Here is a 26,196-nt window from a genome sequence, read left to right as displayed (position 1 = left end):
ATATCCGACTATAAATGCATAGCGCAGTTGCTCATGAACAATGGGGGGGGGGGGTTCAGATGCACCGGGGTCTAATGCCCCAAAATGTGAGGCATTCGTGAACCACAAATAAGTTGGGGAAAGTTAAATAGGACAGAACTCTGAAACGTCCCTCAGGAATTAGCCGCTGAAATGACAATCTCATTAATGTCTCCCAACCTCAAAATGTTTTCATATTTAAAGTTTTATTCACATCTTCACATGAATTCAGCAACACTTTTAGCACGCATAAAAAACATTCAAAAATTAGTCAATAAGATCTCATGGGTGGGGGAAAGATGTAATGTTATAGCACAAGGACATTTCCAGAGATTTATAAAACGTTTATTTTTGAACGGAAAAAAATATTGTACATAGAGCAATATATTAAAAGCGTGTCATGTTTTCAATTGAAATACATTTATTTTTTGATAGCAGTGGACAGTGGACATCTGTTATCTTAGTGATATAATAATGTGTCCAACGCAGCTGTCCATGGAGTCCAAACTTGCCCTTTATAAATCGTCAGTTTGAAAAGCTGTTATGACACAGTCATTACTTTCACAGTGGGCTCAACAACTCCCCTGCCATGTATATAAAAGGGTTACACACATCGTCTTACAAAAAAAAAAAAACATGCACCTTAAAAATACATCTTATATTTTACACATTTTATATTGAAAACATTTTCATTTCAAAAGGTTGGATTTAGTCAAAGTGGCAACATAATTATGTTACAAATTCATTTAATGACACCTTAAATACTACAAACTAACAAAACAAAGTCGAACAATAGTTTTACTAAATGTTTACATATAACTCTGTTGCTCTATATTAAATATACTTTTTATATACAGAGCTGTTGTGGAGTTTGTACATGTGGTAGTAAAATTGGAATTTCCTGGGAATGTGTGTGAACATGTTTAGTCCATTCGCTGAGCATTGCTGTACTTAACCAGTCAAGAAACACAAGACAATTACAAATTGTACTTCACCCAGTAGATCTTTGTCATTACCACGAAAGATCACAATGTATATTGTTTTTAAATTTATATGAAAAAATATAGATATAATTACGACGGCAAGAGTGTCAGGTTCATTCGTGCCGTGTTATGAGATGTGATGGCGTGTCTACAGGGAGAAGGCCCCAACCTCAGTGTTGTACAAAACATGATAATGACATATCACGAAGCAGTGCATGCCCAGTAAAGGATGTCTAGCAGACACTCCTCACAGCTGGAATCTGGAGGTGTTATGTTTTGTCTAAAGTTGCATTTCCACCGATATTTGACACAAATGTCACATACATTTTACAGAGATTATCCCTTTTCATCCGTTTACTTTCGTTTCCTTTGTTGACTACACCCGATGACGTTCTCCGCACGACACCACGGCCCATCCAAACGGAAATTGTTTAAACCGCATCCAACTCCCACACAGTGATTAGCCTCACCTCACTGACATCCTCCCTAGAATTGATTTTGGCCTGACCCTCCATTCACAAAGAGTGGCCCAGGAGGTGCCTGCAAGCCACAATGCGGGTCATCAGGTATGTTCGACAGCAGCTGCCCAAACTCCGTGCTGTCAAAGTTCACCATGCTCACAGTGTTCTCGTCAATGTTCGGCAGGTAGCTCGTGTCCCCCTGTGATATTGAGCTCGGCATCAGCTGCGACTGTGGGGTTTCAGCAGGGTTAGTGGGCAGGTTGCTGGCAGGGTGGCTGCCCACCTGCACTGTGCTGAAGTCTGGAGGCTGGTAGTCGTTCAGCTGCTGCTGCTGTTGCATGAGGAAATTGGGGCTGCTGTAACGGTCGGCATGAGAGAAGCCCATGGTGCCTGGCTGGGTGTCGGGCGTAAGTGGCACAATGGGCACGGCATCCAGGTCTCTGGGAAATCTCGCATTCATGTCATCGATAGGATTCATGCCCCCAAATAATTGATTTCCCGGCGGCTCGTCTTTCAGCATATCGCTCCAGCTGATGACACAGTCCATACCAGATGAATCATAGGGGTTATATGCATAGAATTCATGTTTGATAGAGACTCCGTCAGATGGGAGTATAGCTTCTGGAAGCGTGGGCTGGGGTGGTGGAGCTGATGTTCTCTTCTCTCCCTGTAGACCAGTGTACTGGGCTGAGGGTGGCTGATCAAGCATGGCCTGAGGCATAGATGGGGCCCTCTGAGCACCATGACCGTAATTTATCGGGTGCATGGCCGTAGGAAGAGGAGCGCCTGTCTGGATTTTGGGCATATGAAATACCGGTTCACCTGCAGAACACACAATTAGAGTTAAATATGGTAGTAGACTTTCAACTTGAAAATGCAATCGATTGATCACAGGATGAAAACAATATCACAGGGCTAATTGCACTTTATCAATGGAGCACACATGCAAAAAGATCACACAAGTCAGACGGAAACTTACAATTCTTATGCATGATCACATTTATACTGAATGCAGTTAAGGCAACTTGTCTGTGTGCAGGGTTCTCTGTGTCAAGCTAAAGTCACTTAGTCAACCTAACAACGAAATGTGGAATATATACTGGGGTAATTAATTCATTCACTAAGGCAAAACGACTTGTTGCCATTCTAAAACCAATTATTTAATCCACATTTCCAAGATAAATAATATACTGTGTCCTCTAGATATTTATCAATTCATCCCCACTACCAGGGGTTCAATTAATTATCTCGATCCGGAGTAAAAATTTTATTCAAGAATAATTTCTCACTCGTTTTTGCGATCTCATTTGTATCATTTCTCGGGGCTTTTTTGTCTAATTTTTCGAGTTGGAGCCTTCACCGTAAAGGCAACATTAGCACATAATCTTCATATAATTAACAATCTGCGAATAATACATTCTAACACACAATTTGACATTGCATCTTGAGTATAATAATCGATTTTAAACGCCACATACCGATAGTTTTTTCATTGTGCCCGTTCATGTGTCTAAATAACAAAGCATTTGTGGTCATCACACATCAGAAATGCACAGCACTTACTTTTGAATTCGTTGATATGCTGCTGATGCTGTTGGTGCTGCTGCTGTTGCTGCTGTTGCTGCTGTTGCTGCTGCTGCTGTTGCTGCTGCTGCTGTTGCTGCTGCTGCTGTTGCTGCTGTAGCTGCTGCTGTAGCTGCTGCCGTTGCTGTTGTTGCTGCTGTAGCTGCTGTAGCTGTTGCTGCAGCTGATGTTTTCCTGCCAAGCGCTTCCCTGGGTGAATCGCTCTTTGTCCACCATGATCAGCTGTAACAACAAACACATTCACCATTATCATCCCGATTAAATTTTTCACTAAACAGGCAACGGATGTATTGCCCATCACCATTTTCTTTGCTTGCCCTATCAATAAACAAGTGTGTGAGGTGTTACACTCATTGTCGGTATAGGAATTCTTACGGGGCCTTGTCGTTACTTAACAAGACAGCGCGGGTTGGTGGATGGTAGGGATTGGTGGTGGTGATGGGTGGTGGTGATGGGTGGTGGTGATTCGTTGGTTGGTGGTTGTGTGGGTTGGTAGTTGAACCTTATGGCGGGACCCGGGGTCCCATAAGCACCCGGCTCTCGCATAAACATTATATTATAATGTAAACAAAAACTTTGCTCTTTTTCACCAATGGGTTTGAATGATGGTGGCAAGTGTTGTCTTGTTAAACTATGCCTTTAAAACTGAAAATTACTTACCTGCAGTACCTCTATTTAAATACACTATCGAAAAAAAAATTTACACCCCTCTGTCAATCATCGTGTTTCTCAGTGTTGATTTGTGAACACACTTTGTAAACAGTACATAAAATAGTACGTGTTTTCAATGCGCTGTTCATATTGTAACAAGCGTTTATACCAGTGCTACTCTACAGAGTAGTGGGTCGCCGCTCCTCTTATCCGCATTGATACGAGCGTTATGTGGGGACGATGGCTTAACCGCAAAAAAAACCTATCTGCACAGATGCATACGGACAAGAGATGTATTTTGATTTAAAGCTTTCGTGACTGCAGGGATTCATATTCTTGGTTCTTTGGGTAAAGTTACGTAGAAGGGAAATAATAAAATAATACAAAAATAAAACAATACAAATATAAAACAATAATTGTTTTATATTTGTATTATTTTATTATTTCCCTTCTACGTGACTTTACCGAAAGAACCAAGAATAAGAGATGTATTATCAAACAGGAGGAATTAACGGTGCAACGCATCTCATCTGTTAAATATCTGCAGGTAATAGGATTGTCATCGATTGATCCTGGCTGCAGACATTGGTAGGTCACAAATAATAATGAAGATAAGAGAGCAATTTCACTGTATTAGGCATACCGTTATGACAAATAAAGGACTTAAGTCGTGTAGGCAGTTTGAGCAGCTTTGGATAAGACTTATGATCCTGCCCATACCCGAGCATGGAGTGCATTCGCTTGTTCAGCTCTTCTGCGCATTTGTCCTCGCTGCGCTTGGAAGACGTAACAACAGAATGATCCGCGCCAGGTGGGTCGTGGAGTTTATGTGCGTGGTGGGACGGAGTCGCCAAAAGTAAAAAAATTATTGACGATTTTGACTTCCGTTTATTTAGGACCCCGGGGTCCCGCCATAAGGTTCAGTTGCTGATGAACAGGTGGTGGCGATTGGTCATGGTCATTTGGGGGTGGGGATTTGCGGTGGTTGATGGGGATCAAGTCTGTGGTGGTTGGGTATCAGTCTGTGGTGGTTGGGTGGGTTGGTGGTTGGTGGAAATTGGTGGTGGTGGTTGGGTGGGGTGCCATGATCATGGTCTGGGATGCCCATTTAGTCTCATTGTGTTGCCAGACTTTCCCTAGGAATCCTGATGATCATGAAATCTTCGGTGGCGCCTGTTACCCTAGCGTGTGTGCATGGGTCTTTGTATTTGCGTATGTGGGCCGCTATTCATCCCCGAGTTTGTGATGTCCTTCACTCATTGTTATCTTATGTCTCGTTTTATCTTTTCCCCCCCCTCTATCTTTACCATTTTTTTTGCTCCACTGTGTTGACAAAGCGGTTTGAGATGCCGTGGCATTTCGGCGCTAACAAGACCCTTGTGAGAGAGCAGCTATCACTTACCAATAGTCGGTCCACTGTGCTGTTCTAGAAATTCCGACAAGTTTTGCGAGTTCGGGCATTTCCGTTTGACTTTGATCCCGTATGGATCTGTAAGCACACACACGTTGAGATATTAGGTTACCTAAGTTATACAGTCCAACATATAAGTAGATAATTGTTAATACATTAGTGGTGGATTAAAATGCACAATAGCAGCTGCCCAAGCTAGCAGCTTGTGTCAGTTTGTCACCGTTACTAAATTCTAGTTGGGCAAAGGTGGTACAATTATTTTGTTGTTCAGACATGTGCGATATGATGGAATTTCTAACAATCTTATACTTTCCAGGTTAAGCACTCTCCTAGTTTATACTTATTTAATTTACAAAAAATCGACTTTGTAAAAAAATATTTTATAGTCGCATGAGCCACATTGCCAAGTTTTGCTGTAAATTTACTTCTGTAATGTGGTTTTAGAGCATTTAATAACACAAATATACATTTATGTAACATGTGAATATTTCCAAAGAGGCTGTATAAATATTAAACACTTCTTATTAAAATAATTTTCTATTTACAGTAATTTAGGTTGAATGAAAGGAATCTGACCGCTGATGCTGAACAAAAGAGATCTCTCTTAACAAATAGTTCTTCAAATTTACCGTAAATGTAGATGCTGCCAAGGAAATGAAGCAACTGCAAAAACCCAACACTTTAAGAATGAGCAAAAGCTCCAAGGGAGGGGAAGTTGACATGTGCAAGGGCGGTTGAGCGGTGCGGAAGTCCCGCTGCTGGCACTCACCGTAATCGTAGGGGAGGTAGCGGAACTCCATGCTGTCGCTGACCTCGTTGTCGGTGGGCCGGCGGAGCTGCATGCGCACGGTGACCTCGCGTGTCACCGTCTGGTCGCGGTACGGCGGCGTGGTGAAGACGATGGCTACCTGGCGGTGCACATCCGTCTGCGAGAACAGGCCGCGCGCCTCCCAGCCACTGTCGTCGAAGAATCGAACTTCAATGTCCTCTGTGGGGCAAGCAGGAGGCGGGCATGAGCAGCGCTCAAAACCACGGCAGGGCCCCATCAGGTGAACGGTGATAGCCGGCTACTTTTTTTTTTTGGAGTCGATTTACTTGGGCCAATTTAAAAATGGCCAACACCCTGACATCCTGCTTCTTGAAGTTAGGAAACCTACTACAAGCTACGCCCAGCGAGACACGACCGTTGATGCCTAGCTCTGCCTATCACCACCTGACCAGTGGCAAACGTGGAAACAGGTTAACTTTTTTTTTTCCACAAAATATTTTTATGTTATCCGTTTAGTCAAGTAAAGATACCAATAAGCGGTAGAGTAATTGATTACTTAATGAAGTGAGTATCCCAGCCCTACTTAACACCAACCATGTCAAAAGGGGACCAGGCAGTTTGGGGTGCTAATGCTGTGTCGGCACTACTTCGATACTATGTCCGAAATCGGGGAAGCACCTTTAATTGAACTGGGTGCTCTAGTGTGCCGAGATGATGGTTTCAGCCTGATCACGATTGACTGCGGAAAAAAACTGAAGAACATATTAGAACTGGGTTCTGTGTTTTGGACTGTTTAATTCAAGTCAAAAGCTACCATAATACAAAAATTAAGACTTTAAAGCGACCTTCTCGTGTACCACCACAGCACTCTAGTGACATCACTGGGGTGTGACTTGTAACATTCAAATACATCACCGCTGTGGCGGTACACCCGGAAATCACTTCAAAGTTTTGTGCGCAACAACATAACTTTAAACTTGTGTCGGCTGAGGGCACGGAGCCTTGTATTCACAAGATGAAGCTATTTGTGGTTTAGGTCGCATATTCTCTGAACATTGCTTGGGAAAGACTTCATCCATAAACCTCGGCGGCTATGACATTTGCAGAAATCAATAACCGCGGGCAAACAAATACACATTTCATTTATGACGGTCGTCTAAATATGAAGCGCCACGAGACGTGTTTTCCAAAGCGGAGGAAAAGGAGCGGCGCTTGCCATGGCTATCCCGAAAGAGTAGCTTTTAAGAGCATTTCTCAAAAGCGGAAGATGTTTTCAGTAACAGTCTGCAACAATCCTGCAAAGCAACATGTGCACCGCTACAGTGCTCAGCTCAACAACACGCTACTCCTTCCTCAACAACATGCCACTCCTTCCCATTTCCTCTCCAATGAGATGCACGCGTGCGATAAAAATAAATTAAACGCAACCAAAGGGCAGTTTATGCTACATTGAGTGTGGCTGGTCACAATCTAGACAAAAACAACCAATGCTTTTCAAACTGTAACGTTAGTCGGACGTCTGGCCGTTTTGTTCCTTGATCTCAGCTACACCGCCACAAATATGGAAAAATAGCGTCTACTTCCTATGCATAGTCCGCCTCTGACACGTCACCGATAAAGAGGAACTCCGTTGGTAGCTTATGTACTAACAAAGAGAAAGATCCCCGGTGTAGCCTTAATAGACTGTTGGGGCAAGTACTGTTAGGAGCATCTCTGAAGGTGGCCACAGCACATGAGGTGGTGGGTGGCCAGGAGCACGCCCGTCCACATTTGTCTCCCCAGTGGCGATTCATTTGAGGTTGTGCTAACACACGCCCCCACACCCTGCCTCCACCCCAAAACGATGTCATTATTGTTATCGTTAGCATTCTCAATGTAGCCATTTCTCAATCAAAAACAATTTTTGGATGACCCTCAAATGGTGCAGTCAGTGCCACCTTTTTAACCATGAATTGCTCCCATGTGCCCGGCACACAGATATATGTGGCAGTCTCGAACGCATTAATTGAACACTCCTACGGGGGGGGGGGGCTCTGTGGGTTGATGCATGACAGCCGGCAATATGGCCAACGCTAACCCTCTGGAATGGCAGGTGGAGAGGGGCGGTTCACGAGCTCAGAGTGTGGAGAGGATGAGGAGAAGGGGAGGGGGGGGCGGGGGCACCCGCAGCAACCCACGTGCGGGGGCGGGGTGTTGTTGAAATGCCTTTAAGCAAGTCACAGGTGCCATTTACAAGTGTAATGCCACGGGTTGCGGTGAGGCCGGCGGGTTAGGGGTTGGGACGGTTTGATAGCGCCAAGTTCGTTCAACTTTGCGATTAGGCGACACCGCTCAAGACCGGTTTAACCACGCACGGCAGCAATTTGCAGCACGTCTAAGCGTACATTGCCGATAGCTAAACGAGGGTGGGATTGCAAGAGGCCCGCGCGAGTAGAATGCAGGGCGGGAGCGATGGTGAGCGCAATTCCGGCCGGTGCGAGTGTGGCGGTGATGGAGGTGAATAACGAACGCGCGGCAATGACGGCAAACGAAACCCCGCCACCGCTTCCTCTGCCCATTGTCCTTACCTCGTTGTACTTTGTCACACAGCAGGAAGACCTCATCGCCGCCGCGTACACTGCCCACATTCTGGCTCACCCGGCAGATTTTCAGCTCGGATGTGCTGGTCGCACCTGTGCCGGAACACAGCGCGCGTTTGCGAGCTTTCGGGACGAATCGGTGGCAATTTCCTCCGCCACACGACACTATGGCACATTGTCATAACCTGAGCCACATGTGTAACCGCACGCCGATTTTACCACACTGATTGTACAACTTCTTCATCATCTCTTTATTTGAGTAGCAGGAGTGCAAACACCGAGGAAGCAGTGGCGCTGAGTTTAGCGGACAGCAGCTTCATAACTTTTCTCGTGGTGTTTGTTGCTAGCCGCTTAATGTTTTGGGCTTTTGCTCGGCAACTGTTTAATTTTTATTTTTGCGCAAAGAACCTCATCAGCAGTTCGATTTCTGGCCATCACTTGCGTGAGTGGCGAGAGGTTTGAAACCGGTCTTGGGCTCATTCCCTTCACCAACCCACACTGACCAATGTGAAGTAAGGTCAAAAACCCCAGCACTGAGATGCATTGGTGAGGCCTTCATCCAGCAGTGAATTTACAAAGGCCTGTAAATAAAAATTCCTTATTAAAGCAAGCATGCGTGCCGATGCACACGTGAATAAGAAATTCCACTCATTTAGCCCACACGGAGCCTTCAGACGACTTGCCTTGTGAGTCCGTGTTAAGGCTGCCACAGAGCATTGAAAGGGGAAGTAAGGTCAAAACGTACATGCTTTTTCCACGGTGCTAATGCTGACACATCCGCTCCAGTAAAGGCAACTTAAAGATTCCCACACCAGTAAATACCACTGTATGCCACGGATGGTAAGGATCTGACCTTGAGACAAAATAATTATATGCACACTCACGGGTATAGATAAAGGTGCAGTCCTGCAATTACTTGCTCACGCAACTGCTGGTGGAAGGGCCTCCATTGGAAGGTGCCCTAGAGAGGCCCTCTAGAAGGCATTTGGCCCACTGCGCCGAATTGGTCAGACGTCTACGTGACTTTACCAAAAAACCTAAGAATATGAAAAAACCTAAGAATATGTCTAGGGAGAGGCTTGCGAATGTAAGTGTTGAGACTCACGGCGGTCGCGGATCTCGTGCGAGACGACCGGGGGGAGAGCCACGACATTCTGCGCCGAGTCGTAGACGAAGGCCTCGAAGCAGAGCCGCACCACGTTCAAATCCATGTCTTCTATGTCGAGTGCCGCATTGCCAACTGCATGCGTCGAGGAACGGAACACGAATAAATATACAATTACGGTACAATGTGGACTTATACAGTGTATAAACGCGACTGCATCTCAAGACGTTGCACGGAAAAGAATGGGAAAATTTATTTTGTAGAGAGGTAGTCAATCAAAAGCAGAGGAAGCAAGAGATCTGTTGAGCCTGGATTTGAGTAGGTGCAGGGAGTCAACAGCACAGATGGGTTGGGAATGGGAATTTCAGACACTAGGGGCAGCAGGGGGGAGCAAGCGACCTCCCGTAGAGTAAAAGGGGGGGCTCTAACAGAAGGCCGTGGTTGCTGGAGGAAAGAGTGCATGGAGGGGAACAGAGTGAGATGAGAGGGGAGAGGTAGGAGAGTGCGTGGAGGGGAGTACAGTGAGATGAGAGAGGAGAGGTAGGAGAGTGTGTGGAGGGGAGTAGAGTGAGATGAGAGGGAGAGGTAGGAGAGTGTGTGGAGGGGAGTAGAGTGAGATGAGAGGGGAGAGGTAGGAGAGTGCGTGGAGGGGAGTCGAGCGAGATGAGAGGCAGGTGAGTGCGTGGAGGGGAGTAGAGTGAGATGAGAGGGGGGAGGTAGGAGAGTGCGTGGAGGGGAGTACAGTGAGATGAGAGAGGAGAGGTAGGAGAGTGTGTGGAGGAGAGTAGAGTGAGATGAGAGGGGAGAAGTGGGAGAGCGTGTGGAGGGGAGTAGAGTGAGATGCGAGGGGGGAGGTAGGCAGGGGTGAGTGCATGCATGATCTTGCAGATGTGCGAGTGGTGAGTGCCTACAAAATGGGTGTCTTGTAAATGCGATTCTGCTCGAGAAGCCACGGGGCTATGCTCGCACGGACAACGACGTACCGTTGAAAGGGTCAACTTTTTTCTTGAGGCGAAGTTGCAGGGCGTCCATGATCTCCCTCCTCCTCACGCATTGTATGCCCAGGTTGGAAAAGCTGCACACGCCAAGCACACGAAAGTAAGGAGAGGAACGATCAGTCAGAGGCAGCCACTGCCAGAACAACGCCAGGCTTGGCACAGATAAACTGCTGGCTCTGCTTTTTGCAGGTCACGTACACCAGAACGTTGCGTTGTCTTGCATACTTCAGTGAACCTTATTTTAGGTCAAATGGCAGCTAATACGTTTGTTGTCAGGCATGTAATGAGGGTGTCTTCACATCCTCTGGAAACTCGATTCATTGTCGTGATTCCGGGTTGTGATTGATGATTTTTTTTACTTTTATTTCTTCTTGTTTTAAGTTTTTTTTTATTGGTTCTGCCCTGTTTTGTATTCTATTTTGGCTCATTAACCATAAAACTTACATTTTCATATAATGGGCAGGAGTCATAAATAATATATTCACACATACACGATTATATGCATGTATTGTGAGTATAGAGTCACATTTAAAGCAATGAATAATATACAATCTTGATTTTAAGCTTTCGTGACTGCAGGAATCCATACTCTTTAGTTCTTTCGGTAAAGTCACGTAGGTAGAAAAATAAAATAAAATATATACCACGAACGTTTCGATCGCAACACAAGCGGTCGTCCTCAGGCGGAAGAAAAAAATAAAAATCATCCAGCAGTGGAACTGCTGAACCAGGAAGAAACACAGCGAGAGAGCTGTTACAACAAGACGTTATATATGTGGCAAAGGGCAAGCAGGCGGGGTCTGAGCTGGAAAGGAATTCCATCCCCGCACGCAAGCACGTCAGTTGTGTTAATGGGGGAGATTAGGGAGAGAGAGATTAGGGAGAGTGATTAGCATGAAATGAGCTTCCGTCGCCGCATAAGAGTATCACCCGCATAAGAGTATCACCCCCGCATATGCGCACAACAGCAGTGTTAATGGGAGATTAGCACTATGTTGATGGGAGAGATTAGGCAGAGAGATTAGGGGGATTAGTAAGTTAATGTCATGTCTATGTGTAACACAAGCTGCGGTGCTGCCATCTGCGCTGTGAGAGGCAAGTGCGTCCATGCAAGAGAACCACCGCAACGGTAGTCGTGCCAGTGAGACACACAGCTCATCACACAGCCAGAACCATCGGTACATCGAGGCTAAGGGAGCAGAGGGGGCCATGTTAGTGAGAACCCAGCCCATAAATGCAGAGGCACCCAACAGGGCAATGCAACTCAGAGAGTCGGAGATAACAGCTGAACGGCAGGGAAGAATGGAAGCACCACTGCAAGTTACGACTTTGCTTGGTTAATAACGTCCTTCCAATGATTGCTCAGCTTATACCCATCTTCTCGGTTGAAATTGTCTCTGTGTTTATATATCTGGATGGCTTCATGGACAAATCTTTGATGGTAGCCTGAAGGTTTGCAGAGTACCTTGGTCTCGTAAAAAACAATATCGTGCGAGCCCACTGCGTTATAACAATGATCAGCCACGGCAGAGGTATTGGTTCTGCCATGTTTCAAATCTGCCTTGTGTTCGCGAACACGGTCCGAGACATGTCGTTTCGTTTTCCCCAATGTAACTGCTGCCGCAGACACAACTTAATTTGTAAACACCAGGGTATTGCATGTCAGGAATGACATCCTTCACAGATGGGATCAAATCACGGATTTTGTGTACTGTATTGAATCGGACCTGGATCTTGTGTTTGTTTAAGATTTTGGTAATGGTAGCTTGCTATCATTTTCCACTTCCATGGTGAATTTGATGGATGGGTGTATGGAATTGATGTGGTTGAAAAAATTGGTTCAGTGCTGGCTGGCCATGTGGCCAAATGACGAAAGTGTCATCTACGTATCTCTTCCACAGGGAAGGACGTAGGGTGGATGTCAGGGTGGCATCTGTTTCAAATTTCTCCATGACAACATTTGCTACCACTGGTGATAAGGGAGAACCCATAGGGGTACCTTCATTTTGTTTGTAGAATGTACCATTCCAGATGAAGTAAGTATTGGTAAGGCAGTGCCTCACCAAAGTTGGTACATCAGGATTCAGTCCCTGTTGGACCAAGTCTTCAATGATTGCTATGGTGTCAGGTACAGGTACCTTGGTGAACAGAGAGACTACATCGAAGCTCACAAGCAAATCATCTGGAGACAGTGAAATGTCCTTGATTAGAGAAACCAAGTGAGCTAAGTACTGCTGAGGTGGTCTTGCCCGTGAATGGAAGCAGGGTCTCAGACAGAAATCGGACCAGTTTGTAGGTAGGTGAGTTGATGGTGGAAACGATAGGACGGAGTGGAGTACCTTCTTAATGGATTTTTGGAAGGCCATAAAATCTGGGTGGTCTAGCAGCCAAAGGTTTTAGAAAAAGCTGCTTGGTCGGTTCGATTAGAGAAGTCGAATTAGTGATGATTTTGTTGGTTTTTGTAGCCAGGCGGTTGGTAGGATCTTTCTTGATTTTGGTATAACTGCCATTATTAAGAAGGTCCTGGATTTTGTTGTTGTATGTGGTTTTATCCATGATGACCGTGGCATTGCCCTTGTCGGCTGAAAGGATGACAATGTCATCTCTCTTTTTCAATTGCGCGAGTTCAGAGCGCTCGTCCCTGCTGATGCTATTAATGGGTTTCTTAGCGTTTTGGAGGATGGCGGCGATTTCAGATCTTGCCATGTCTGCTGGGATGTGACCCAAACCTTTGAGGGCTACGTCAACCTACTCTTTTGCGGCGACGGAAGCTCATTTCATGCTAATCTCTCTCCCTAATCTCCCCCATTAACACAACTGACGTGCTTGCGTGCGGGGATGGAATTCCTTTCCAGCTCAGACCCCGCCTGCTTGCCCTTTGCCACATATATAACGTCTTGTTGTAACAGCTCTCTCGCTGTGTTTCTTTCTGGTTCAGCAGTTCCACTGCTGGATTATTAATATTTTTCCGCCTGAGGACGACCGCTTGTGTTGTGATCGAAACGTCGGGATATTATTTTTTATTTTATTTTTCTACCTACATGACTTTACCGAAAGAACCAAACAGTATGAATAATATACAATTAATTAAATAAAGGAGACATTTATTTGAACTCATTTTGCACCGTACGTAGCCAACCATGCAAATTGGAGGTGCGGAGGAAGGACAACAATAATGCGTCTTCATTATTTTTATATATTAGATTACTATTGATTCACACTGCATAGCAAACTAACTCATCAGCAGCAGTCCATTCCCATATATATCAATCAGGCGAGCCATTTCACAGTAACATTCTCATACGAATGGTGAAAGAGATTGCCCATTGAAGCGAGTTAAAAAAGGGGAGGCCGAGTTGTGGCAGGGTAGCGCATTGGCGACGCTCGCGTCTCACAGCAAGAAGGGCCTGGGTTAAATATAACATTCAATGCAGCTGATGCCAATGCTGACATTTTGAAAGAAAATAAAAGACTCTAATACGATTACACAAAGCAACATCGCCCCCGGTTGTGAAAGCCAGGCAATACCCTGCTGTAAAGGAGTCTTGAGACTCAGCGGGGCTTTCCTAGGTAAACAAGTGTAGTAGTCATAATAATGATATTGTGATGTGACCTGGGCCATGCACGACACAACCTGGGTGGAGGAAGTGGTGCCAGGCAGGCAGAGAGAAGCACTGCTCTTTTGAACCCTGCGGGACTTGTAGCCGAGCGTAGCTGTGGGGGTGATATAGGTGGGTGTGAAAACGGATTACCTGGCTATCATGCTGTCGGGGCCGATGTCCATTTCGCAGATGCCGTCACGGCAATCTCTGCCCACCAGGCTGTGTGGGTGCGGCTTGGGTGGGTCCGATTTGGTCACCAGAGACACGCGGATCTTGGCTCGGTTTTTGTAATTGAGAATCTGCCAGACAGAGATTAATAAGACTTCTCCATTAGACCTGTAAGAAAGAACATAAACAAACTATTTATTTATACTATTGTTTTAGCAGGTAAAACCCACTGAGCGATGTAGCTCTTTTTCAGAAGCAATCTGGCCACAAATGATAGCTCAACGAAGTGGCTTATCATGTGGAAATTTATAGCAGCCAAATACTCTGAATGCATATTTCTGAATGTGGAGGAAAAACCGGAGGACCCGTAGAAAAATCCACGCGACCACAGGAAGAACATGCAAACATCAAATATACAGGCATCAGATTTTTAATTTTCGATTTAAAGCTTTCGTGACTGCAGGGATTCATCTTCTTGGTTCTTTCGGTAAAGTCACGTAGAAGGGAAATAATAAAATAATAAAAATAAAACATAATAAAATAATTTTCATGACGTTTCGACGCAAGCAGCCGTCCTGCTTGCGTTGTGGCCGAAACGTCGTGAGTTGTGGCTGAAACGTCGTGAGAATTATTTTATTATGTTTGATTTTTATTATTTTATTATTTCCCTTCTACGTGACTTTACCGAAAGAACCAAGAAGATACAGGCATCAGGTTCCGTATCGAACCCACAACCTCCTGTATACCAGGTGAGGTAGTTAACATCTCATCACCGTGGCGCCCAAGAGAAGGATGATGAAAGCGTAATGCAAGATCTGCTTGGGCTATATAAGATCATTGTTAAGCAACTTGTCATAACTATGTCAGCAGTTGGCCTTCCACCGGCACCTCCCATTAGCATGGTTGGCTACATACGGTACAAAAGAAGTTCAACATACATACATACATATAGTTTATACTTCCTGTGCTATGTTACAACAGAGTTGTATGACTGCAGCACTGGCTGGGCTGTCACATTGTCAACAGATAATAAAGATAACAGAGTAGCAATCTGGTCTTTGAACCCATTTGCGTCGAAACTTAGAGTGTTATTCCCACTTGCCAAAAACTACTTAAAATGGAATTGTCCAAATATTCAAATGCAAAACCCTCATATTCCCAAAAATGATTTCTGTGCATGGTTGTGTAACACTTTCCAACCTGCTCTCAGGATAAAACACGTTTGCATATTTTAAAATAAACTTTTTTTTGCTCTTGTGTTTCCAAGCTTTGGACAAACTTTTAATGAATTTGGCTGGTTTTCTACAGCATTAAGTGCCTTACATAAATACAACTTTGTACTCCAGCTTCGTTCATATTCTATCATCTTTACGAGAGTCATAATGACCCCTTCTCCCCTTGTCAACCTCATTTGTCAAATGTTGAAGACAAGCGTTGATATTCTGTGCGGGTCTGTCTTTGATAAATATTTTACATCACTATTATTATGCCGTCTCCAATATTCCTCATCTCCCTGCCCAACGCACACACATTCCACACCCACCAGAATGAGATGCATTCAAACCCTTTAGCACCGTGCTCTTTGTACATCCATCCCTTTTTCCAATTCACTGCTGGATGATGACCTCCGCACGCCATGCAGGTCATGGGGGTTATTAGATCATACTTCACCATTCTGGTTCGTGTGAAGGTGGCATGCATAACAGTACAGTGCAACAACATATTCTGCACGCGCTGCTTTATAATGCCCGCCATGTAGCATTGCAGCAGCAGGTAACACTTGTTATGCATAGTGGCTGTCCAACCGAGTATCACCCAGGCTCAGGTCAGCCCTGCTTAGGTTCCCAAGTCTCACCAGACTAAATGAGAGATGTGGTCACAGGCATCACGATGTTCAACCTCAAGTCAAGTTTTCTAAAAACAAATGCTGTTTGACAACTTGCAGGGAAAGGAGCCTGTACGTTGATGTCAAGAAGTTCAAAATCGAAGGGGATGGAAGTAGTTTGAGCCACAGAACCTGCTATTGGGCGGAAGACTAAAGAGAGAACGTTTACAGCTGTTGCGATGCAGGTGTGCTTGTATTCCTCGCTCACCCGGCACCACTGGGAACGCGTGGTCCATTGTTCACCGTTGTGGTTATTATACAGGTGGGCGTGCATGCGTGCACGTATGCATTGCTCACCTGCACCGCTGGGAAGGTGCGGTTGCTGTCAGTGCTGTGCTCGCCGGGGATGCTCCCAGCCGAACGACCCTCGCACTCGTAGCGGAAGCGCATGCCACGCTGCCGCGGCTGCTGCAAGATCTGCAGTTGCGGCTCCGTGCTCTCTCTCTCCGTAATGCCCTGAAGCATTTTCTGTAGGCTTTCTGCAGGGAAGGGGGGGGGCGTCACATCAGGATGTCGTTCAGGAATCGCAATTACCAGCCTAACCGCCACCTCCTCCATTGCGGCCGTCACTACAATCACTCTTCCATCGTTACTGTCACGGAATTTTCAGCTGGTTTTGTCCGGATTAAAGACCCAGAAAATATTTCCGCAGCCGGCACACCGCATACAGTATATCTCTCGCGATGGCTGCGTTTACCAGTGACATGCCTACTCCACTCGACCAGCAAAGCCACGAGATATTCAGTGACAAGCCCTGGCTTACCATCATCGGTGACGGCTTGGAGGGGGGGGGGCCCTTAAATCATCATAACGATGTGATTATACATTTACCATCAATCACACCATCACCATTCAGCAATCAGTCAATTGATCATAATCTAGAACTCACGTGTTATCAAAAGTTACGGAAACTAAATAGATGCAGGTGCCCTGAGCACACAGTGGAATATCACTGACCACACCAAATTGTGTTGCAGTGATTAAATCAGGTGAAATACCTAAAATCACCAGGGGTCAGTCATGCCATGCCTGTGCAGATCAAACACCCGGCTGGTTAGACTGATAGCAATTACTTACTTTGCAAACGCACCCTGTAAGCCTACTTGAGTGCACTTTGCTCTGCGAACCAGAGGACACTATACTATCTGCACAGCTGGCAACACACAATGCACACACAAAGCGGCTAACGCAAAGGCTAGTTAGTAGTGTAGTGCACACGACTGACAGTTTAGCCAAGCATAGAGGGGTGGACCAATGCATCGATTAGTACCAATTCTGAAACTCATGAAACATCAAAACACATATAGAAAAAATGTGGTTTTGTATTAATACGAGCTTTACCCGGCATTTGTGCGGGATACACGTCCAGGGTGGAGGGTGAGTTGGGGGGAGGGGATGAGTGACGTTCGCGCGTCTCGCGAACCCAGCTCAATGCTGTGGGATGCGGATGATGTAAATCACGCAGGATGTGTGGGGTGGTATCACCTGCACGCCAGCCAGCCATCTAGCCAGGCAGCAAAACTTCTTTCTAACAGAGTATGATTTGTTGTAAGTAATAGGTTCTTGTCACCCCTACAACCACTAGATACACTAGCATTCACTGCAAAGTAAAACATAGTTTTGAAGCTATTGCGACAATTCATCGAATCGCCTGGTTCATTCCACCCATACTTGCATATGAGTGCAAGTGAAAAAAGGTGGGGGACACACCATGCCAGTTCAGTGTGAAGGATGTGGTACCACACACGGTGGGATTTGGAATATTTCATTGGGAAAGTTTTTTTCTGCGCTTTGTGTGACGTCAGGCAGCATGCTGCCACCCGCGTACCAGTTAAACCCCCAATCACACACACACACCGGCTCGCATCGGTAAACAATGCGGGCAGAGAGGAAAGTGGTTTTCCACGAGGAGGTAGTTGCCTCCTTAGTTAGTAACACCGCCAACACACACACGTGGGCACCATGCAGTTAGAAAAAAATACAAGCGCTGCCACTTACCCATGTCAATCGATTGGCATCCATCTGAAGAAAAAAGGCAAACAAAGGCGACAGCGTTAAACGTGTACATCGTAGGCACACAAACCGGAGCCATCAGAAACGCTTGAGTGAACAGCATCTACATACTGGTAGGAACCTCCTGGTTACACCAGCCCACAGGGGATTATTGTGTCCGTCCTGCATCAAAAAATGGGAGGGGTGGGGCTGGGTGGAGAGGGGAGGGTGGGGAGGGGGCTGGGTGGGGGGTGGGAGGGGAGGGGCTGGTCACCCCGTGGTGCCCTTATAAAACTCAACGTTTAACCTACTCACGCCGGCTTGTGCCCGCCGTCACAGTCGGCCATATTTGCGGAATACACCACGCCGCCGTTGACCCTGGCCATTGACCGAGCAACCCAACGTTCCTACCAGCTCCCTCCGCAGGAATGTGTTTATCTTTGTTTCTATTATAGACTTAATTCACACACACGTGCCAACCAGCGTAAAAAAGTGTGACAGTGTTAAGTGTTTGTGCGCATGTTTCTGTACAGTAGTTGAGTAACGCCAGCACATACCTGAAAGGCAAGTTCCGCTAAACCACGGACCCAAAGTGCAATGCCCCAAAAATTAAGTCTATTCAGCTTTCAATTATTTACTCTTTTAACTAGTAAAAGGAAGTAAAACTTTAGAAGTGACTACATAGCATGAATTCATTATACCCAATCCAGTGCTGCTGTACTGAGTGTAACTGTGTTTTTTTTTATTTGGCGAGTGCCTCCATGTTAAGGAAATTAGGGGTCAAACGCCAGGAACTGGCGTGCTATTGTCATTCTTTATCTCGGCAAACGTTCATAGCAACAACGATTTGGAATCTTCCTGGACATCGTTCCCACGGAACCTTATCGCCCGCGGGGTGATAGGAATTCTACACGGGTCCTCTCGACTTTGAACCTCACCATTTAGGCACTCGGCCCCAAATGAACCATGCAAATTCGAACAACTTAAGTTTTACAATGACAGCATCCGCAAAGAATACACGTGGCATTAGAACAGCAAGGGAGAAGTAACCAAACTTGTACTGCAGGAATCCACACGACCTGCCCCATACCCTGAAGCTACCCGCAAGGTAACTCATTGCCCACCGCGCCGTGAAAATGTAAACAGCAGAGCAGGTGACAGATTCCTCGCGATCAATGAAATCTCCGCTGAGCGATGAAAAAAATCAGCGTGGGTCGATTGTGCGAATGAATGGAAGGCAGATTTGGCTACGAAGCAGCAGCTTCGCGAGGCATTTTGTCGTTTCGCCACAGCCAACCTACTTGCTGCACCGCATTAAGTGTTTTCCTCCCTCCGCCCAGATCGCCATATTCACCGAGGGCTAATTTTAAAACGACAGCAAACCCTCACGCAATTGTACAAGTAGCCCAAAATGCTGATATTTGTTGCAACATGCAAATGCATTTCTTGTTAAAATAGGATCAACAAATTAAAGGCGGATCATCGTCTTTCGGGCGATCATATAAAAGCCTCTTCTCTACAATTTAAATTCTCTACATACCACCATCACCATCATCATCACCACCACGACTCTGGCTGTCACCTGAAGAGGCTGGTTGTAATTACCGGCGAAACGTCACGATACTCCAATTGAAAAATGTTGTGGGTTCACTCTCCATCACACAATCGGTTTGTTCTGAACTAGTCACGAACTGGCATGCAAGATTTGTCACGCAAACGAAACTAATTAGCTGTGTCAGGTGGTGGCGGGTGAAACAGCACATTCATGTTTACGCGATCTAACAAAAAAACACATCTATTGTTGACCATCACCACCACCGCCCCCATAGCCAGGGCAGCTTCACAGCTCGGCAAGAGGACGTAGAGTAGCAATACTGATTAACAGGTGCAGAGAACAAGGAACTTTCATGAAAACCAGCCGCAAAAAACGGTGCTATTCTTGTCTCAGCCATAGCTACTGTACCACACGTGACGCGCTTTCACAAGCTAGGCAATGGCAATGAATTGCCTAGGTCTCATATGCTGCCAGCATCGTAACAGCGTAGGGGGGGTGCAAGATGAATTATTGGACAGGCTGAAAAGGAAATGTCTTTATAAAAGCCAGCCCTATACACAATTAACTATGTGCCGATGTTACTCTCAACGCACGCGGACTTCAGGTGTTGTAATCGGCACCCCCAAAGTTACTCGCCGTTCGCATTCTCTCACATTGCGAAACAGGCCGGAGCATATTACTGCGGTCAACTGCAGCTCAAAACGGAACCGGTTTGCCAGTATCAAAGTATGAAAAAATAAGAACCTTTAATAGGGTATAACCTATTGTAGCTGCTCATCCCGAGCTATACATGCTCTGATAGTGGCATTGTCTTTGTACTGTTCGCTTTTTGGCGTTCTCTGGTCCGACACTGGTGAGACAAGGCCCTAAAGAAGGCTGTCTCTGATGTTGGCCAATCAGTTTCAAAGACAATGGCATAATATTATTCATTATCATAACAATGTTGGTTTTCATGTTCACCACACACGCACGTGTGGTCTATGCAGACTTGATTACTTGCAAAATGTTTCTATTTGGTGTTTGAACATCTTAACAACCACCTATTTTAGTGCAAAAAAAGGGTAAAAGTTATTCTCATTTTTCACGGTGTCAAATTATCACATCATTCCTTCGTTTTGTTCGGCACGAATTTCAAAACACGTCTTTTGACACCACAAAAAAGGCAGGGCAAAGGTGACACGGAAGAGAATGCGTCCACAAACGGGCACAGCAGCAAATGTTCTGAAAGGTAAGGGATAAACACACGAGGAACGGTATGTTCATTTGCACTTTCTGTTCATTTTCTGGATGTACCCTCGCAAATAAATGTAAAAGCGGGTATCACCGTGAGAATGCCAAATGCCCAAGATGTGTTGTTCTACACACAGTAGCCACAAAAGTTTCACCAAGTGTTCTGCAACAGTGTCGGCATTGTTAAATGGTCCACTGAAACTAGAAACAGCATTCCTATAGTAGTGTACAGTAGTAACACACTTACTGTAATTCCACCACACCCAGAAAACCCTTTTGTACCACCAACACAGAACACACACACAGACACTGCCCGCCCCATGCCTGGCATGTCCACCACACACATCTCGCCGAACACGCCACCTAACACACCATGCCCTCCCGAGTCGTTCGAGAAAAACCTCGTTCCCCCAACCTCAACCACACACCGGCCGCCATGCCAACCAGGAAATAACACAGAGACACATCACGGCCAAGGGGCACCCAGCAGGTCAAAGACAAAGATCCCCCGTGTAGCCTTAACAGACTGTAGGGGCAAGTGCTGTTTGCGAGCACCTATAAAGGCCGGCACCGCACACGAGGGGGTGGGTGGCCAACACCACGCCCGGCCGCCTTTGTCTCCCTAGTGGCGATGTTTACACATGTCACCGGGTATTCGTTTGAGGCCGAGTCGACTTAGGAGAGGCCCAGGACGGGTTCAGATAATCGTCAACGGTGTTGGCCGTGAGTGGCTGGGTGCGTACGCTAACCACTACACACACGAGCACACTCTTGAATTGTGAATGTATTTGTCTGCTTTAAATGTAGTCACTGATTCATGCGTGGTGTGGGGTTTGTTTGTGCTAAGTGGACCCCCCCACTACCAACACTGACTTTTCGTGTCATTTTTTTAATTCGGGCCTACATTGTGTGTGTGTCAAGAGAAACAACGTCACTATACAGCCCAACCATATCTATGGTTTAACAGATAAGACAAAAATGTGGGTTTAAAACTTACATGAATCGCGCTTTACTATGACAATACAACAACATAACAAAAAAATATTGTGAGTTTAAATGTTCTCGCGATGTCATCTGCGTGAATGATTCAAGGTGGTTTGAAGTGAAACTACAAATACTTTCTCTTCGAGCCCTCGATAACAACCGTGGGCTTTTTTTTTATCACGGAGCAGCAAACTCAAGTCCACCTTCTTCCAAGTGCAAAGAAAGGGCTCACACCGACAAGGTCAACGCAGACCATCGGCGAAGTGGCCACGAGTTCAATTGTCAAGTTGTGGGTCCTGGGCATCCAACAGTTGAACAGGTTCAAGGGGTCAACGTGGCAATTGCCGTGGATGGCACCACACACCTGGGATATCGCTCCCTTCCTGATGCCAGATCTCACCAGGTTGGCACCAAATCTCCAAGACCAAACTACTGTCCCTCAATCTGGCTTCAAGTCTTGCCTTGGTCAATTAATGAGACAGCGTCAAGCACATTGATTGTATCGTGATTTTGGGTCACGTTTGTTGAGGAAAAAAATGTCGATAAATGACCGAACACATTGTCTCCATTGTTAGAAGAATATTATATATTTTTAAATGTTGTGTTATTTAAGTGAAAAGAACCGGTATGCAGACACTACCTTACCACAGTGTACAGCTGCTGATCTCTATGTACCTGAAGTTCAGAGAGTACTTAGGGGCCATCCATGTAGTGGGTACGCAAAAAACAGTCAAAACTTGACCCCTCACCCCCTCTCCCTGTACGAACGCGGACTTTTTACACCCCCCCCGCCCCCCGAATCCTATAGAACGGCCGATATTTAATCCACGCAGAAACGATCAAGGATCAATACTATTAACGTGTTTAAGCAAACAGAGAGTACACCGCCGGACTATCTGACTCATTTGAAGGCCAATGTAGACAAATTATTATCGAGGCTTCACCACCCCCCCACCCCGTTTCCTATGCTACGCACATTGTCAGTAGACCCCCCCATACGCAAACTACGCATTTGGGTTAACCCCCCTCCATGCGTACGTACTGAATGGATGGCCCCTAAACTACTGTGACAATGGTAAACATCACGGCAAGAATGAGGGTTGTACTAAAGCACAGGGCTAGATAGCAACCGATTGACAATGTGCCTCTCCATGTACGTGATGTCGTCGGGAGCGAGTAACAAGAAGACCCCTGCACCCCTAATATGGGATTAATCCTACAGGACCCCCCCCCATAGGGATTCAACAAACGACGGGGGTTCTATAAAGATGCGGGGGGGGGGGGGACTCAAGGGGGCCCCGAGTCCGAGGGATGCGGGAGACGCGGGGGTCAGAGACAAGGGTTTGACCCAAGGTCGTAATTATCATAAATATTGGGGGGGGGGGGGCACATCCCCCCCCCCCAATATTAAAATATGCTCAAAATGTTCCCCCCCAATATATTGCTATAAAATAGATTTCTGTGTATCTGATTGTGGTCATGGTTGTACTTTATAAATCCATAATCTCTGCCATGACATACAATGAAACAAGAAAAGGTAAAAAAAGAAGAAAAAACGCAATGTAATCATAAATAAAAAGTCCATCCCATGTGTTAGTGACATATTTTAATATTATAGGCAGTAAATGGCAGGAAATGAGTTTTCAAATGTAGATGTTTTTCTGGGGGGGGGGGGGGGGGCTCAGACCCCCAGGAAGATTTGGGTCCCCCCCAATGTCGACTCCATGGCCATAGCCTTGGTTTGACCCCCAGGGGGAAATGAGCAGCCGGGGGGGGGGGGGTCTGTAAAGAAGGGCATCTGGCAACACGGCTGGACAGAAGGGACCTGCCAGGGACCGCAGGAAGACGGCCGGCAATGGGGGTCACCAGGAGAGGGGGTCACAAGATAAGTAGAAGCCAGGGGAGCGAGGGGGGCTCCAGGGACAGAGACCCCCCCCCCCCCAACAGTGACCGACTCAGCATCGTCAGGGGACCCTGTCCCACCACACAGGGGACTCGATGGGGGTGCGAGGGGATGAGCCTCAACTCACCTTCTCGCGATGTGCCGGCCATGGCGAGCAAACTCATCGGCCCGGGATGGAGGGACGGCGGCGGCGGTGGTGGTGGCGGCGGTAGTGGAGGGGTTTGCTGCTCTCTTCGCAACACTCCTCCGACGGCTCTGGGAGCGCGACGAAAACAAACCCCGAGCGAGGAAGGGGGTGGGGGGCTGAGACGTGGAGCGTCGACCGGGCTCAGAGTTTTTATGAAGGCGTCGACCCGACCGGGAAATTCCCGGACGCCGCCTCCAACTCGTCACGAGCGGGGGCGGCCGCTGTCCGCCCCGCCCCCTCTCCCCGCGTGTCCCCTCCTCCTCCACTCCACCTTCACCTTTTTTACACTCCTCCTCCTCCTCCACCTTCTCTCCACTCCTCCTCCACCTTCTCTCCACTCCTCCTCCTCCTCCACCTTCTCTCCACTCCTCCTCCACCTTCTCCCCATCCCTCCTCCTCCACCTTCTCTCCACTCCTCCTCTACCTTCTCTCCACTCCTCCTCCACCTTCTCTCCACTCCTCCTCCTCCTCCACCTTCTCTCCACTCCTCCTCCACCTTCTCTCCACTCCTCCTCCTCCACCTTCTCTCCACTTCTCCTCCACCTTCTCCCCATCCCTCCTCCTCCACCTTCTCTCCACTCCTCCACCTTCTCTTCACTCCACCTCCACCTTCTTTCCACTTCTCCTCCACCTTCTCTCCACTCCACCTTCTTTCCACTGCTCCTGCACCTCCTCTCCACTCCTCCTCCACCTTCTCTCCACTCCTCCTCCACCTTCTCTCCACTCCTTCTCCACCTTCTCTCCACTCCTCCTCCACCTTCTCTCCACTCCACCTCCACCTTCTCTCCACTCCTCCACCTTCTTTCCACTCCTCCACCTTCTATCCACTCTTCTTCCTCCACCTTCTTTCCACTCCTCCTCCTCCACCTCCTCCACTCCACCTCCTCCACTCCTCCTCCACCTTCTCTCCACTCCTCCTCCAACTTCTCTCCACTCCTCCTCCACCTTCTTTCCACTCCTCCTCCACCTTCTCTCCACTCCTCCTCCTCCACCTTCTCTCCACTCCTCCACCTTCTCTCCACCTTCTCTCCACTCCTCCTCCGTCTTGTACTTCTCCCGTATTTTTCTGTCTCTTCGACTGACGACGCGTGTGCCATTGTCTCACATCATCGCGTCAACACGTGCGGTGTGTACCCCCCGTGTTCTTGTAGGGGGAAATTGAGTTTTCAAGTCCATACGGCGTACAGCCGTTTCAATACGTGCAAACATATTGTCTATTTGTGTTTCTCTTCCTTGTGATGGGACTTTGTAGGATGAACGTTGAGATTTTTAAGGGCACGGGTCGACCAATAAGGTCTGAATTGGTTTGTAATTAGGTAGGGCACTGATAAGGGGTTTACAGGTGTGTTGTCTCCCTCTAAATCATCTCTCGCGTCTCGTCCGCCGTTCTTTCTTGTTGTTGTTTAACACTCACCACCACCACCATCATCTTCGATTGGAACCCCAACGCAGGACCCTCCTGAAAAGGAGTCCTACAACTCAGTTTGGTTTTCCTGGATAAATAAGTCAATTATTATTATTCTCCTGTAACGTATCTTCCTTAAACCGAATGATCGTCTCCCGTCTCTTCTCCACGCGTGTCTCCCCTCTCTCCTGTAACTGTAAGATAGGAAAGCGGCCTCCGCTTTCCTATCTTACAGTTACATGCCTCAGCAGCAGAACATGCTTTCCCTCCTGATGACGGACGCTTGGGTTGTGCCCGAAACGTCGTGATTTATCTTATTTTATACCTACGTGATTTTACCGAAAGAACCAAAGAGTATGGATTCCTGCAGTCAAGAAAGCTTCTTCTTCGTAATCTTGTGTCTTGTCTTCCTATTCCGCATTCCTCCATTGCCTCTTGCATCTCCTCCTGTGCAGTCTTCTCCTGAACATTTTCCTCTTGCTCTGTATGTCCGCCTCCTCCTCGTCCTCTTCTCGTTTCTCACGAGGAGATAGATACATGACTACATGTACAAATATCTCACGGTCTCAGACCGAAGCACCTGGGAGGCACCCGATCTAGTCATTTATTGGAAGCTAAATATCGGGGCGAGTATTGTTATTATTGTTGAGATTAAATCTCAAACATAACAACCGTACTTTTACATGCACATATGTAAATGTAACAACGCACAAGGATGTGCATTGA

At 46.6% G+C, this 26,196-nt stretch overlaps 1 protein-coding gene across 1 annotated transcript; it reads right to left on the bottom strand.

Moving 5' to 3' along the window:
- Nucleotides 1–298: 298 nt before the first annotated feature.
- Nucleotides 299–24,243, bottom strand: LOC144937172 (uncharacterized). Its single transcript, XM_078864484.1, has 11 exons — nucleotides 24,006–24,243; nucleotides 18,213–18,236; nucleotides 16,512–16,693; nucleotides 14,312–14,460; nucleotides 10,545–10,636; nucleotides 9,562–9,696; nucleotides 8,445–8,549; nucleotides 5,878–6,096; nucleotides 5,100–5,186; nucleotides 3,026–3,268; nucleotides 299–2,284 (listed from the first exon to the last, which is right to left on the bottom strand). Exons 1-11 carry the CDS (start codon nucleotides 24,040–24,042, stop codon nucleotides 1,488–1,490), a joined length of 2,070 nt encoding a protein of 689 aa, XP_078720610.1. The 5' UTR covers nucleotides 24,043–24,243; the 3' UTR covers nucleotides 299–1,487.
- Nucleotides 24,244–26,196: the final 1,953 nt, after the last annotated feature.

Source organism: Lampetra fluviatilis, chromosome 18 (genome assembly GCF_964198595.1).
Source record: "Lampetra fluviatilis chromosome 18, kcLamFluv1.1, whole genome shotgun sequence".
NCBI lineage: Eukaryota > Metazoa > Chordata > Hyperoartia > Petromyzontiformes > Petromyzontidae > Lampetra > Lampetra fluviatilis.
This window is presented reverse-complemented; position numbering and strand designations above follow the sequence as displayed.